At 57.8% G+C, this 16,295-nt stretch overlaps 1 protein-coding gene across 1 annotated transcript in view; it reads left to right on the top strand.

Moving 5' to 3' along the window:
* LOC140392936 (retinol-binding protein 1-like) overlaps positions 1-16,295 on the top strand; it is a 130,748-nt gene that overhangs the window by 21,593 nt on the left and 92,860 nt on the right. The window contains exon 2 of the mRNA XM_072478717.1: positions 6,821-6,999. Coding sequence (XP_072334818.1) covers positions 6,821-6,999 — 179 coding nt within the window. The remainder of the gene's footprint in view (positions 1-6,820; positions 7,000-16,295) is intronic.

Here is a 16,295-nt window from a genome sequence, read left to right as displayed (position 1 = left end):
GAGAGGGAATGGGGAGAGAGGGAATGGGGGGAGAGGGATTGGGGAGAGGGAATGGGGAGAGAGAGGGAATGGGGAGAGGGAATGGGGAGAGGGAATGGGGAGAGAGGGGGAATGGGGAGAGAGAGGGAATGGGGAGAGGAGGGAATGGGGAGAGAGAGGGAATGGGGAGAGGGAATGGCGAGAGGGAATGGGGAGAGAGAGGGAATGGGGAGAGGGGGAATGGAGAGAGAGGGAATGGGGAAACAGAGGGAATGGGGAGAGATGGAATGGAGAGAGAGGGAATGGGGAATGGGAGAGAGAGAATGGGGTGAGAGGGAATCGGGAGAGAGGGAATGGGGAGAGAGAGGGGTAATGGGGAGAGAGAGGGGAATGGGGAGAGAGAGGGGGAATGGGGAGAGCAAGAGGGAATGGGGAGAGAGAGAGAGAGAATGGGGGAGAGAGAGGGAATGGGGAGAGAGAGGGAATGGGGAGAGAGTGAATGGGGAAAGTGGGAATGGGGAGAGAGGGAATGGAGAGAGAGGGAATGGAGAGAGAGAGGGAATGGTAAATGGGGAGAGAGAATGGGGAGAGAGAGGGAATGGGGAGAGAGAGGGAATGGGGAGAGAGAGGGAATGGGGAGAGAGGGAATGGGGAGAGAGGGAATGGGGAGAGAGGGAATGGAGAGAGAGAGGGAATGGGAAATGGGGAGAGAAAATGGGGAGAGAGAGGGAATGGGGAGAGAGAGGGAATGGGGAGAGAAAATGGGGAGAGAGGGAATTGGGACAGAGAGGGGGAATGGGGAGAGAGAATGGGGAGAGAAGGAATGGGGAGAGAGGGAATGGGGAGAGTGAGAGGGAATGGGGAGAGAGGGGGAATGGGGAGAGAGGGGGAATGGGGAGAGAGAGGGAATGGGGAGAGAGGGGGAATGTGGGGAGAGGGGGAATGTGGGGAGAGGGAATGGGGAGAGAGAGGGAATGGGGAGAGAGAGGGAATGGGGAGAGAGGTAATTGGAAGAGAGGTAATGGGAAGAGAGAGAGGGAATGGGGAGAGCGAGAGGGAATGGGGAGAGAGAGGGAATGGGGAGAGAGAGGGAATGGGGAGAGAGAGGGAATGGGGAGAGAGAGGGAATGGGGAGATGGATTGGGGAGAGAGAGGTAATGGGAAGAGAGAGAGGGGAATTGGGAGAGAGCAAGGGAATGGGGAGAGAGGGAATGGGGAGAGCGAGAGGGAATGGGGAGAGCGAGAGGGAATGGGGAGAGAGAGGGAATGGGGAGATGGATTGGGGAGAGAGAGGTAATGGGAAGAGAGAGAGGGGAATGGTGAGAGAGAGGGAATGGGGAGTGAGGGAATAATGAGAGTTAAAGGAGAGTGAATTAGAGCATAAGACAAATCATGCAGAATTAGGCCACTCGGCCCATCGAGTCTGCTCCGCCATTCAATCATGGCTGATATTTTCTCATCCCCATTCTCCTGCATTCTCCCATAATCCCTGATCCCCTATTGATCAAGAACCTATCTATCTCTGTCTTAAAGACACTCAGTTATTTGGCCACTGCAGCCTTCTGCGTCAAAGTGTTCCACAGATTCACCACCCTCTGGCTGATGAAATTCCTCCTCATCTCTGTTTTAAAGGATTGTCCCCATAGTCTAAGATGGTGTCCTCTGCTTCTAGTTTTTGCTACAAGTGGAAACATTCTCTCCACGTCCAATCTATCCAGGCCTCGCAGTATCCTCTAAGTTCAATAAGATCCCTTCTCAAGGGCAGGACGGTAGCACAGTGGATAGCACTGCTGCCTCACGGTGCCAAGGAGTGGGATTCTCCTCTACCCGGTGAGGGGTCCCGACGCCGAGGAGTGGCGTCAACCACTCCGGCGTCGGGCTGCCCCAAAGGTGCGGAATGCTCCGTACCTTCAGGGGCTCGGCCGGCCCCGGAGTGGTTTGCGCCCCGCCGACCGGCGGAGAAGGGGCTTCCGCTGGCCGGTGAAAGTTGGCGCATGTGCGGGAGCGCCAGCGGGTGCTGCCGTCATCCCAGCGCATGCGCAGGGGTGCGGTCATCTCCGCGCTGGCCATCGCGGAGGAATAGCAGCCGCCGCGGAGGAATAGAGTGTCCCCACAGCCCCTGCGGATTGGCGGGCTCCTGTCGCGGCCAGGCCACTGTGGGGGCACCTCCCGGGGCCAGATCACCCCGCGCCCCCCCCCCCCCCACCGAGGACCCCGGACGCCGCCCGCGCCGCCAGGTCCTGCCGGTAAGGACCTACTATAATTTACGCGGCGGGACCGGCAAAAAAAAAAATGGGCGGCCACTCGGCCCATCGCGGGCCAGAGAATCGCCGGGGGGGAGAATCAGGCAGCCGCCCGGGGCGGGATTCACGCCGCCCCCCGGCGATTCTCCGATCCAGCGGGGGGTCGGAGAATCCTGCCCAAGGTCCCAGATTTGATCCCAGCTCTGGGTCACTGTCCGTGTGGAATTTGCACATTCTCCCCGTGTTTGCGTGGGTTTCGCCCCCACAACCCAAAGATGTGCAGGCTAGGTGGATTAGCCACACTAAATTGCCCCTTAATTAGAAAAAATGAATTGGGTACTCCAAATTTATTTTAAAAATCGGTTCTTCCCTCATCCTTCTAAAGTCCAACGAGTACAGACCCAGGGCCAGGATTCTCTGGACTCCGGTGTCGGGCCGCCCGGAAGGTGCGGAATCCGCCGCACTTTCGGGGGCTAGGCCGGCGCTGGAGTGTTTGGCGCCACGCCAACCGGTGCCGAAGTGCCTCCACGAGTTGGCGCATGCGCAGGAGCGCCAGGGTATTCCCAGACTCCCTGGCGTGATTCTTGCGCATGCGCAGGGGGTTTTGTCTCCGCGCCGACCATGGCGGAGCTTTACAGTGGCCGGCGCAGAGGGAAAGAGTGAAAGAGTGCCCCCTTGGCACAAGCCCGCCCACAGAATAGTGGGCCCCGATCGCGGGCCAGGCCACCGTGGGGGCCCCCCTCCCCGGGGCCGGACCCCACCCCCCGCCGCCCCCGGAGGAATCCGCCGGCCGCCTTCAGAGCCAGGTCCCGCCGGTACAGACCTTGTGTAATTCACGGCGGCGGGACTGGCTGAGAACGGATGGCCGCTGGGCACATCGGGGACCGGAGAATCGCCAGGGGGGGCCACTGCCAACGGTCCCCGACCGGCGCGATCCCCGCCCCCGGCAAAAAAACAGCGCCGGAGAATTCGGCAGCCAGCATCGGAGCGGCGGGGCGGGATTCACGCCGCCCCCCCCCCCCCCGGCGATTCCCCGACCCAGTGGGGGTTTGGAGAACCCCGCCCCGGAGTCCTCAACCGTTTCTTATACGACAAGCTCTTCATTCCAGGGATCATTCTTGTGAACCTCCTCTGGACCCTTTCCAAGGCCAGCATATCCTTCCTTTGATATGCGGCCCAAAACCACTTACAATACTCCAAATGGGGTCTGACCAGAGACTGATACAGTCTCAGAAGTACATCCCTGGTCTTGCATTCTCGCCCTCGCGACATGAATGCTCACATTGAATTTGCTTTCCTTTTTTAAAATAAATTTAGAGTACCCACTTCATTTTTTCTAATTAAGGGGCAATTTAGTGTGGCCAGTCCACCTACCCTGCACATCTTTTGGGTTGTGGGGGCAAAACCCACACAAACACGGGGAGAATGTGCAAACTCCACACGGACAGTGACCCAGAGTTGGCATTGAACCTGGGACCTCGGCGCCGTAAGGCAGCAATGCTAACCAATGCACCACCGTGCGGCCCTTGAATTTGCTTTCCTAACTACCCACTGAACCTGCACATTAACCGTAAGGGAATCATGAACAAGCACTCCCAAGTCCCTTTGTACTTCTGATTTCCTAAGCATTTCCCCATTTAGAAAATAGTCTATGCCTCCTTTCCTCCTTCCAAAGTGCATAACCTCACACTTTTCCACATTGTATTCCATCTGCCACTTCATTGCCCACTCTCCTAGCCTGTCCAAATCCTTCTGCAGCCCCCCCTGTTTCCTCAATACTACCTGTCCTTCTATAGATCTTTGTATCATCTGCAAACTTAGTAACAGTGCCTTCAGTTCCTTCCTCCAGATCATTAATGTATATTGTGAAAGGTTGTGGTCCCAGCACAGACCCCTGAGGCACACCACTAGTCACCGGCTGCCATCCTGAAAAAGACCCCTTTATCCCCACTCTCTGCCTTCTACCAGTCAGCCAATCCTCTATCCATGCCAGGATCTTACCCTTAACACCATGGACTCTTAGCTTATTTAATAGTCTCCTATGCGACACCTTGTCAAAGGCCTTCTGGAAATCTAAATAAATCACGTCCACTTTGTCTAAGTTCCTTGGGTTTCCTCCGGGTGCTCTGGTTTCCTTCCAATAGTCCCGAACGATGTGCTGTTAGGTAATTTGGACATTCTGAATTCTCCCTCTGTGTACCCGAACAGGTGCGGGAATGTGGTGACTAGGGGCTTTTCACAGTAACTTCATTGCAATCTAAGCCTACTTGTGACAATAAAGATTATAAAAAAATATATTTTAAAAATTCTATCATTTTGTGGTCACTGCCCCCTAAGGGTTCCTTCACCTTAAGATCCCTAATAAAGTCTGCCTCATTACACATCACTAAATCCAGAATTGCCTGTTCCCTAATAGGCTCTGTCACAAGCTGCTCCAAAAAAAATCTCTTAAACATTCCACAAATTCCTGTTCTTGGGATCCACTACCTACCTGATTTTCCCAGTCCACCTGCATATTGAAGTCCCCCATGCTTATTGTAATATTGCCATTTTTACATGCCTTTTCTATCTCCTGATTTATTTTCTGCCTTGTTCCGTATACTGCACACATTTAGGTACAGCACCCTCAATCCTGCATTGACCACCTCCCTTCTCACCTTTTTTGTTCTGCCGGAGGGTGATGTTGTTCTCTTATTTTTGTTCTCTATTTCCCCTTCAGTTATTACACCTTCTAAGCTAACGCTCTGGTTCCCACCCTCCTGCCATACTAGTTTAAATCCTCCTGAGTGACTCTAGCAAACCCTCCCAGCCAGGATCATGGTGCCCTCCAGTTTAGATGCAACCCGTCCTTCTTGTACATGTCCCACCTGTCCCGGAAGAGATCCCAATAGTCCAGAAATCTGAAACCCTCCCTCCTCCACCACCAGTTTATCCACGTGTTTAGCTGCACTGTCCTCCTATTTCTCGCCTCACTGGCACGTGGCACAGGGAGTAATCCTGAGATTACAACCCTTGAGGTCCTGATTTTTAGCTTACTGCCTAACTCCCTGAACTCTTTCTGCAGGACCTCATCACTCTTCCTGCCTATGTCGTTAGTACCTATGGGTCCTACGACCTCTGGCTGTTCACCCTCCCCTTTCAAAATGCCCTGTGTTTGTTCAGAGACATCCTTGACCCTGGCCCCAGGGAGGCAATATACCATCCTGGAGTCTCTTTCATGTCCACAGAAGTGCCTTTTGGTGCCCCTTACTATAGAGTCCCTGGGGACTATCGCTCTCCTGCACTTTGCCCTCCTCTGCTGAGCAGCAGAGCCAGTTGTGGTGCCGCTGATCTGGCTGCTGGTGTATTCCCCTGATAGGGGTGTAACTTCAGTCCGCCCGCACCCCACCCCCAACCCACATTTGAAAAGGTCTTTATATCACTTATCTTCCCAGGATGCTCTCTGGATCTCTCCCTGCAGAATGAGTAGATAGAGATAGATTGGGAGAGAGAGAGGGAATAGGAAGGAGAAGAGAGACAGGGAAGGGGAAGAGAGAGAGAGAGAGAGAGAAGGGGAGTGAGAGATGGAAGGGGGAGCGAGAGGGAATGTGGAGAGAGAAGAGAGTGAATGGGGGCAGAGGGAATGGGGAGAGAGTGAATGGGGGAGTGAGAGATGGGAATGGGGAGAGAGAGGGAAGTGGAGAAAGAGGGAAGGGGAGAGAGAGAGAGCGGGAATGGGGAGAGATAGCGAGAATGAGGAGAGAGAGGGAATGGGGAGAGAGAGGGAATGGGGAGAGAGAGGGAATGGGGAGAGAGAGGGGAGAAAGAGGGAAGGGGAGAGAGAGAGAGCGGGAATGGGGAGAGAGAGGGAATGGGAAGAGAGAGGGAATGGGGAGAGAGAGGGAATGGGAAGAGAGAGGGAAGGGGAAGAGAGTGAGGCAATGTGGAGAGAGGGAATGGGGAGAGAGTGAGGAAATGGGGAGAGAGTGAATTTGGGAGTGAGAGATGGGAATGGGGAGAGGGAACGGGGACAGAGAAGGAGAGGGAATGGGGAGAGTGAGGAAATTTGGGCAGCACGGTAGCATTGTGGATAGCACAATTGCTTCACAGCTCCAGGGTCCCAGGTTCGATTCCCGGCTTGTGTCACTGTCTGTGCGGAGTCTGCACATCCTCCCCGTGTTTGCGTGGGTTTCCTCCGGGTGCTCCGGTTTCCTCCCACAGTCCAAAGATGTGTAGGTTAGATGGATTGGCCGTGATAAATTGCCCTTAGTGTCCAAAATTGCCCTTAGTGTTGGTTGAGTGGGGTTACTGGGTTATGGGGATAGGGTGGAAGTGTGGACCTTGGGTAGGGTGCTCTTTCCAAGAGCCGCTGCAGACTCGATGGGCCGAATGGCCTCCTTCTGCACTGTAAAATCTATGATTCTATGATGGTATGAAATGGGGAGAAAGTGAGGGAATGGGGAGAATGAGGAAATGGGAATGGAGAGTTAGGGAATGAGGAGATAGTGAATGGGGCAGTGAGAGAGAGGAATGGGGAGAAAGTGGGTAAGGTATTAGGTATTAGCCTGGGAAGGGCTGACTGTGATACCACTTCGCTCTCGGTCTCTGCCTTTCCCTAGATATCAATCTGCCCCTGAGGAAGATCGTGTGTTTGCTGAGTCCAGACAAGGAGATTGTACAGCATGGAAATCATATGGTCATCAAAACACTGACCAGTTTACGAAATTATATCATGGAGTTTGATATCGGAGTCCAATTTGAGGAAGATTTGGCAGCTGTTGATGGACGGAAGTGTCAGGTAGAGTAAGCCCCGTGGGACTACTGCATTGTCGAGGGGGCCAGTACTGAGGGAGTGCCACACTGTCAGAGGGTTAGTACTGAGGGAAAGCAGCACTGTCAGAAGGTCAGTACTGAGGGAAAGCTGCACTGTCAGAGGGTTAGTACTGAGGGAAAGCAGCATTGTCAGAGGGTCAGTACTGAGGGAGAGCTGCACTGTCAGAGGGTCAGTAATCAGGGAGCTACGCACTGTCAGAGGGTCAGTACTGAGGGAAAGCAGCACTGTCAGAGGGTCAGTACTGAGGGAGAGCTGCACTGTCAGAGGGTCAGTAATCAGGGAGTTACGCACTGTCAGAGGGTCAGTACCGAGGGAGCGCCACAACTGTCAGAGGGTCAGGACTGAGGGAGTGCTGCACTGTCAGAGGGTCAGTACTGAGGGAGTGCTGCACTGTCAGAGGGTCAGTACTGAGGGAAAGCTGCATATCAGACGGTCAGGACTGAGGGAGTGTCGCACTGTCAAAGGGTCTGTACTGAGGAAGCTCTGCACTGTCAGAGGGTCAGTACTGAGGGAGTGCCACACTGTTGGAGGGTCAGTTCTGAGGGAGCTTGGCACTGTCGGAGGGTCAGTACTGAGGGAGCGCCGCACTGTCAGAGGGTCAGCACTGAGATAGAGCTGCACTGTCAGAGGGTCAGCACTGAGGGGGTGGCGCCCTGTCAGAGGGTCAGCACTGAGGGAGTGCCGCACTGTTGGAGGGTCAGCACCGAGGGAGTGCCGCACTGTCGGAGGGTCAGCATTGAGGGAGTGCCGCACTGTCAGAGGGTCAGTCGTCAGGGAGTGCCGCACTATCAGAGGGACAGTACTGAGGGAGCGCCGTACTGTCAGAGGGTCAGTACTGAGGGAGTGTCGCACTGTCAAAGGGTCAGTACTGAGGGAGCGCCGCACTGTCAGAGGGTCAGTACTGAGGGAGCGCCGCACTGTTGGAGGGTCAATACTGAGGGAGCACCGGAATGACTGAGGGTCAGTACTGAGGGAGCGCTGCACTGTCAGAGGGTCTGTACTGAGGAAGCTCTGCACTGTCAAAGGGTCAGTACTGAGGGAGTGCCACACTGTTGGAGGGTCAGTTCTGAGGGAGCTTGGCACTGTCGGAGGGTCAGTACTGAGGGAGCGCCGCACTGTCAGAGGGTCAGCACTGAGATAGAGCCGCACTGTCAGAGGGTCAGCACTGAGGGGGTGGCGCCCTGTCAGAGGGTCAGCACTGAGGGAGTGCCGCACTGTTGGAGGGTCAGCACCGAGGGAGTGGCGCACTGTCGGAGGGTCAGCATTGAGGGAGTGCCGCACTGTCAGAGGGTCAGTCGTCAGGGAGTGCCGCACTATCAGAGGGACAGTACTGAGGGAGCGCCGTACTGTCAGAGGGTCAGTACTGAGGGAGCGCCGCACTGTCAGATGGTCAGTACTGAGCGAGTGCCGCACTGTCGGAGGGTCAGTACTGAGGGAGCGCCGCACTGTCAGAGGGTCAGCACTGAGATAGTGCCGCACTGTCAGAGGGTCAGCACTGAGGGGGTGGCGCACTGTCAGAGGGTCAGTACTGAGGGAGCACCGCACTGTCAATGGGTCAGCACCGAGGGAGTGCTGCACTGTCGAAGGGTCACCACTGAGGGAGTGTTGCACTGTCAGAGGATCAGTACTGAGGGAGTGCCGCACTTCGAAGGTTCAGCACTGAGGAAGTGCCACACTGTCAGAGGGTCAGCACTGAGGGAGTGCTGCACTGTCAGAGGGAGAGTACTGAGTGAGCGCCGCACTGTCAAACGGTCAGCACTGAGGCAGTGCTGCACTGTCAGAGGATCAGTACTGAGTGAGCGCCGCACTGTCAAAGGGTCAGCACTGAGGGAGTGTTGCACTGTCAGAGGGTCAGTCATCAGGGAGTGCCGCACTGTCAGAGGGACAGTACTGAGGGAGCGCCGCACTGTCAGACGGTCAGTACACAGGGAGTGCCGCACTGGCAGAGGGTCAGTACTGAGGGAGCGCCGCACTGTCAGAGGTCAGTACTGAGGGAGTGCCGCACTGTTGGAGGGTCAGCACTGAGGGAGTGCTGCACTGTCGGAGGGTCAGCACCTAGGGAATGCCGCACTGTCGGAGGGTCAGCACTGAGGGAATGCCGCACTGTCGGAGGGTCAGCACTGAGGAAGTGCTGCACTGTCGGACGGTCAGCACTGAGGAAGTGCTGCACTGTCGGACGGTCAGCACTGAGGGAATGCCGTACTGTCGGAGGGTCAGCACTGAGGGAGTGCTGCACTGTCGGAGGGTCAGCACTGAGGGAATGCCGCACTGTCGGAGGGTCAGCACTGAGGAAGTGCTGCACTGTCGGAGGGTCAGCACTGAGGGAGTGCCGCACTGTCAGAGGGTCAGCACTGATGGAGTGCCGCACTGTCAGAGGGTCAGTACTGAGGGAGCGCCGCACTGTTGGAGGGTCAATACTGAGGGAGCACCGGAATGACTGAGGGTCAGTACTGAGGGAGCGCTGCACTGTCAGAGGGTCTGTACTGAGGAAGCTCTGCACTGTCAAAGGGTCAGTACTGAGGGAGTGCCACACTGTTGGAGGGTCAGTTCTGAGGGAGCTTGGCACTGTCGGAGGGTCAGTACTGAGATAGAGCCGCACTGTCAGAGGGTAAGCACTGAGGGGGTGGCGCCCTGTCAGAGGGTCAGCACTGAGGGAGTGCCGCACTGTTGGAGGGTCAGCACCGAGGGAGTGCCGCACTGTCGGAGGGTCAGCATTGAGGGAGTGCCGCACTGTCAGAGGGTCAGTCGTCAGGGAGTGCCGCACTATCAGAGGGACAGTACTGAGGGAGCGCCGTACTGTCAGAGGGTCAGTACTGAGGGAGCGCCGCACTGTCAGATGGTCAGTACTGAGCGAGTGCCGCACTGTCGGAGGGTCAGTACTGAGGGAGCGCCGCACTGTCAGAGGGTCAGCACTGAGATAGTGCCGCACTGTCAGAGGGTCAGCACTGAGGGGGTGGCGCACTGTCAGAGGGTCAGTACTGAGGGAGCACCGCACTGTCAATGGGTCAGCGCCGAGGGAGTGCTGCACTGTCGAAGGGTCACCACTGAGGGAGTGTTGCACTGTCAGAGGATCAGTACTGAGGGAGTGCCGCACTTCGAAGGTTCAGCACTGAGGAAGTGCCACACTGTCAGAGGGTCAGCACTGAGGGAGTGCTGCACTGTCAGAGGGAGAGTACTGAGTGAGCGCCGCACTGTCAAAGGGTCAGCACTGAGGCAGTGCTGCACTGTCAGAGGGTCAGTACTGAGTGAGCGCCGCACTGTCAAAGGGTCAGCACTGAGGGAGTGTTGCACTGTCAGAGGGTCAGTCATCAGGGAGTGCCGCATTGTCAGAGGGACAGTACTGAGGGAGCGCCGCACTGTCAGACGGTCAGTACACAGGGAGTGCCGCACTGGCAGAGGGTCAGTACTGAGGGAGCGCCGCACTGTCAGAGGTCAGTACTGAGGGAGTGCCGCACTGTTGGAGGGTCAGCACTGAGGGAGTGCTGCACTGTCGGAGGGTCAGCACCTAGGGAATGCCGCACTGTCGGAGGGTCAGCACTGAGGGAATGCCGCACTGTCGGAGGGTCAGCACTGAGGAAGTGCTGCACTGTCGGACGGTCAGCACTGAGGAAGTGCTGCACTGTCGGACGGTCAGCACTGAGGGAATGCCGTACTGTCGGAGGGTCAGCACTGAGGGAGTGCTGCACTGTCGGAGGGTCAGCACTGAGGGAATGCCGCACTGTCGGAGGGTCAGCACTGAGGAAGTGCTGCACTGTCGGAGGGTCAGCACTGAGGGAGTGCCGCACTGTCAGAGGGTCAGCACTGATGGAGTGCCGCACTGTCAGAGGATCAGTACTGAGGGAGTGCTGAACTGTCAGAGGGTCAGTACATTGTTGAGCGCCGCACTGTCAAGGGGTCAACACCGAGGGAGTGCTGCACTGTCGGAGGGTCTGTACTGAGGGAGTGCCGCACTGTCGAAGGTTCAGCACTGAGGAAGTGCCACACTGTCAGAGGGTCAGCACTGAGGGAGTGCTGCACTGTCAGAGGGAGAGTACTGAGGGAGCGCCGCACTGTCAAAGGATCAGCACTGAGGGAGTGCTGCACTGTCGGAGGGTCAGCACTGAGGGAATGCCGCACTGTCGGAGGGTCAGCACTGAGGGAGAGCTGCACTATCAGAGGGTCAGTACTGAGAGAGAGCCGCACTGTCAGAGGGTCAGCTCTGAGGGAGTGCCGCACTGTCAGAGTGTCAGTGCTGATAGAACGCCGCACTGTCAGTGGGTCAGCACCGAGGGAGCGCTGCACTGTCGGAGGGCCAGCACTGAGGAAGAGCAGCACTGTCAGAGGGTCAGCACTGAGGGAGTGCTGCACTGTCAGAGGGAGAGTACTGAGTGAGCGCCGCACTGTCAGAGGGTCAGTACTGAGGGAGTGCGGCACTGTCGGAGGGTCAGCAATAAGGGAATGCCGCACTGTCGGAGGGTCAGCACTGAGGGAGTGCTGCACTGTCGGAGGGTCAGCACTGAGGGAGTGCCGCACTGTCAGAGGTTCAGTCGTGAGGGAGCGCCGCACTGTCAGAGGGTCAGCACTGAGGGAGTGCCGCACTGTCAGAGGGTCAGTACTGAGGGAGTGCTGCACTGTCGGAGGGACAGTACTGAGGGAATGCCGCACTGTCGGAGGGTCAGTACTGAGGGAGTGCTGCACTGTCGGAGGGACAGTACTGAGGGAGTGCTGCACTGTCGGAGGGTCAGTACTGAGGGAGTGCCGCACTGTCCGAGGGTCAGTACTGAGGATGTGCCGCACTGTCAGAGGGTCAGTACTGAGGGAGTGCTGCACCGTTGGAGGGTCAGCCCTGTGGGAATGCAGCAGTGTCGTAGGGTCAGCACTGAGGGAATGCCTCACTGTCGAAGGGTCAGCACTGAGGGAGTTCTGCACTGTCGGAGGGTCAGCAATGAGGGAGTGCCGCACTGTCAGAGGGTCAGTACTGAGGGAGTGTCGCACTGTCGGAGTGTCAGTATTGAGGGAGTGCCGCACTGTCAGAGGGTCAGTACTGAGGGAGTGCCGCACTGTCGGAGGGTCAGCACTGAGGGAGCGTCGCACTGTCGGAGGGTCAGTACTGAGGGAATGCCGTACTGTCGGAGGGTCAGCACTGAGGAAGTGCTGCACTGTCGGACGGTCAGCACTGAGGAAGTGCTGCACTGTCAGACGGTCAGCACTAAGGGAATGCCGTACTGTCGGAGGGTCAGCACTGAGGGAGTGCTGCACTGTCGGAGGGTCAGCACTGAGGGAATGCCGCACTGTCGGAGTGTCAGCACTGAGGAAGTGCTGCACTGTCGGAGGGTCAGCACTGAGGGAGTGCCGCACTGTCAGAGGGTCAGCACTGATGGAGTGCTGCACTGTCAGAGGATCAGTACTGAGGGAGTGCTGAACTGTCAGAGGGTCAGTACTGAGTGAGCGCCGCACTGTCAATGGGTCAACACCGAGGGAGTGCTGCACTGTCGAAGGGTCAGCACTGAGGGAGTTCTGCACTGTCGGAGGGTCAGCAATGAGGGAGTGCCGCACTGTCAGAGAGTCAGTACTGAGGGACTGCCGCACTGTCGGAGGGTCAGCACTGAGGGAGCGTCGCACTGTCGGAGGGTCAGTACTGAGGGAATACCGCACTGTTTGAGGGTCAGCACTGAGGGAATGCGGCACTGTCTGAGTGCAGGCACTGAGGGAATGCCGCACTGTCAGAGGGTCAGCACTGAGGGAATGCGGCACTGTCGGAGTGCAGGCACTGAGGGAATGCCGCACTGTCAGACGGTCAGCACTGAGGGAGTGCCACACTGTAGGATGGTCAGCACTGAGGGAATGGCGCACTGTCGGAGGGTCAGCACTGAGGGAGTGCTGCACTGTCGAACGGTCAGCATGAGGGAATGCCGCACTGTCGGAGGCTCAGCCCTGAGGGAGTGCCGCACTGTCAGAGGGCCAGTACTGAGGGTGTGCTGCACTGTCAGAGGGTCAGCACAGAGGGAGTGCCGCACTGTCAGAGGGTCAGTGCTGATGGAGTGCCGCCCTGTCGGAGGGTCAGCACTGAGGGAATGCCGCACTGTCGGAGGGTCAGCACTGAGGGAGTGCCGCAGTGTCGGAGGGCCAGTACTGAGGGTGTGCTACACTGTCAGAGGGTCAGCACTGAGGGAGTCCCACACTGTCAGAGGGTCAGTACTGAGGGAGTGCCGAACTGTCGAAGGGTCAGCGCTGAGGGAATGCCACATTGTCGGAGGGTCAGCACTGAGGGAATGCCGCACTGTCAGAGGATCAGTACTGAGCGTGTGCCGCACTGTCAGAGGTTCAGTACTGAGCGAGTGCCGCACTGTCAGAGGGTCAGTACGGAGGGAGTGCCACACTGTCGAAGGGTCAGCACTGAGGGAGTGCCACACTGCCAGAGGGTCAGCACTGAGGAAGTGCCGCACTGCTAGAGGGTCAGCACTGAGGGAGTGCCGCACTTTCAGAGGGTCAGGACTGAGGGGGTGCTGCACTGTCAGAGGGTCAGTACTGAGTGAGCGCCGCACTGTCGAAGGGTCAGCACTGAGGAAGTGCCGCACTGTCAGAGGGTCAGCACTGAGGGAGTGCTGCACTGTCAGAGGGAGAGCACTGAGTGAGCGCCGCACTGTCAGAGGGTCAATACTGAAGGAGTGCTGCACTGTCGGAGGGTCAGTACTGAGGGAATGCCGCACTGTCGGAGGCTCAGCACTGAGGGAGAGCCGCTCTGTCAGAGGGTCAGCTCTGAGGGAGTGCCGCACTGTCAGAGGGTCACGGCTGAGAGAACGCCGCACTGTCAGATAGTCAGCACTGAGGGAGAGCCGCACTGTCTGAGGGTCAGTACTGAGGAAGTGCCGCACTGTCTGTGGGTCAGTACTGAGGGAGTGCCGCACTGTCTGAGGGTCAGTACTCAGGGAGTGCCGCACTGTCAGAGGGAGAGTACTGAGGGAGCGCCGCACTGTCAGAGGGTCAGTACTCAGGGAGTGCCGCACTGTCAGAGGATCAGTACTGATGGAGCGCCGCACTGTTGGAGCGTCAGCACTGAGGGAGTGCTGCACTGTCAGAGGGTCAGCACTGAAGGAGTGCCGCACTGTCAGAGGGTCAGGACTGAGGGAACGCCGCACTATCAGAGGGTCAGCACTGAGGGAGTGCCGCACTGTCAGAGGGTCAGGACTGAGGGAGTGCTGCACTGTCGGAGGGACAGTACTGAGGGAGTGCTGCACTGTCGGAGGGTCAGTATTGAGGGAGTGCCGCACTGTCCGAGGGTCAGTACTGAGGATGTGCCGCACTGTCAGAGGGTCAGTACTGAGGGAGGGCTGCACTGTTGGAGGGTCAGCCCTGTGGGAATGCCGCACTGTCGGAGGGTCAGCAATGAGGGAATGCCTCACTGTCGAAGGGTCAGCACTGAGGGAGTTCTGCACTGTCGGAGGGTCAGCACTGAGGGAGTGCCGCACTGTCGGAGGGTCAGTACTGAGGGAGTGTCGCACTGTCGGCGGGTCAGTACTGAGGGAGTGCTGCACTGTCAGAGGGTCAGCACTGAGTGAGTGCTGCACTGTCAGAGGGTCTGTACTGAGGGGGTGGCGCACTGTCGGAGGTTCAGCACTGAGGAAGTGCCAAACTGTCAGAGGGTCAGCACTGAGGGAGTGCTGCACTGTCAGAGGGAGAGTACTGAGTGAGCGCCGCACTGTCAAAGGGTCAGCACTGAGGGAGTGCTGCACTGTCAGAGGGTGAGTCCTGAGTGAGCGCCGCACTGTCAAAGGATCAGCACTGAGGTAGTGCTGCACTGTCGGTGGGTCAGCATTGAGGGAGCGTCGCACTGTCGGAGGTTCAGCACTGGGGGATCGCGGCACTGTCGGAGGGTCAGCACTGAGGGAGTGCTGCACTGTCAGAGGGTCAGCACTGAGGGAGTGCCGCACTGTCAGAGGTTCAGTCGTGAGGGAGCGCCGCACTGTCAGAGGGTCAGCACTGAGGGAGCGCCGCACTGTCAGAGGGTCAGTACTGAGGGAGTGCCGCACTGTCGGAGGGTCAGTACTGAGGGAGTGCCGCACAGTCTGAGGGTCAGTACTGAGGGAGTGCCGCGCAGTCTGAGGGTCAGCACTGAGGAAGTTCCGCAGTGTCAGAGGGTCAGCACTGAGGGAGTGCGGCACTGTCAGACGGAGAGTTCTGACTGAGCGCCGCACTGTCAGAGGGTCAGTACTGAGGGGGTGCGGCACTGTCGGAGGGTCAGCAATGAGGGAATGCCGCACTGACGGAGGTTCAGCACTGAGGGAGAGCCGCACTGTCAGAGGGTCAGCTCTGAGGGAGTGCCGCACTGTCAGAGGGTCAGCACTGAGGGCGGGCCGCAGTAACTGAGGGTCAGTACTGAGGGAGTGCCACACTGTCTGAGGGTCAGTACTGAGGGAATGCCGCACTGTCTGAGGGTCAGTACTGAGAGAGTTCCGCACTGTCTGAGGGTCAGTACTGAGGGAGTGCCGCACTGTCTGTGGGTCAGTACTGAGGGAGTGCCGCACTGTCTGAGGGTCAGTACTGAGGGAGTGCTGCACTGTCAGAGGGTCAGTACTGAGGGAGTGCCGCACTGTCTGAGGGTCAGTACTGAGGGACTGCCGCACTGTCTGAGGGTCAGTACTGAGGGAGTGCCGCACTGTCAGAGGTTCAGGAATGAGGGAGTGCCGCACTGTCTGTGGGTCAGTACTGAGGGAGTGCCGCACTGTCTGAGGGTCAGTACTGAGGGAGTGCCGCACTGTCAGAGGGTCAGTACTGAGGGAGTGCCGCACTGTCTGAGGGTCAGTACTGAGGGACTGCCGCACTGTCAGAGGGACAGTACTCATGGAGTGTCGCACTATCGGAGGGTCAGCACTGAGGGAATACCGCACTGTCAGAGGGTCAGCACTGAGGGAATGCCGCACTGTTGGAGGGTCAGCACTGATGGGAGTGCTGCACTGTCGAGGGTCAGCACTAAGGGAATGCCGCACTGTCAGAGGGTCAGCACTGAGGGAATGCCGCACTGTTGGAGCGTAAGCACTGAGGGACTGCTGCACTGTTGGATGGTCAGCACTGAGGGAATGCCGCACTGTCGGTGGGTCAGCACTGAGGGAGTGCCGCACTGTCAGAGGGCCAGTACTGAGCGTGTGCTGCACTGTCAGAGGGTCAGCACAGAGGGAGTGCCGCACTGTCAGAGGGTCAGTGCTGATGGAGTGCCGCACTGTCGGAGGGTCAGCACTGAGGGAATGCCGCACTGTCGGAAGGTCACCACTGAGTGAGTGCCG

This window comes from Scyliorhinus torazame, chromosome 16 (assembly GCF_047496885.1).
Source record: "Scyliorhinus torazame isolate Kashiwa2021f chromosome 16, sScyTor2.1, whole genome shotgun sequence".
In the NCBI taxonomy this organism is placed as follows: Eukaryota; Metazoa; Chordata; class Chondrichthyes; order Carcharhiniformes; family Scyliorhinidae; genus Scyliorhinus; species Scyliorhinus torazame.
The sequence above is the reverse complement of the archived record's forward strand: the minus strand, read 5'-3'. Positions and strand labels throughout refer to the sequence as shown.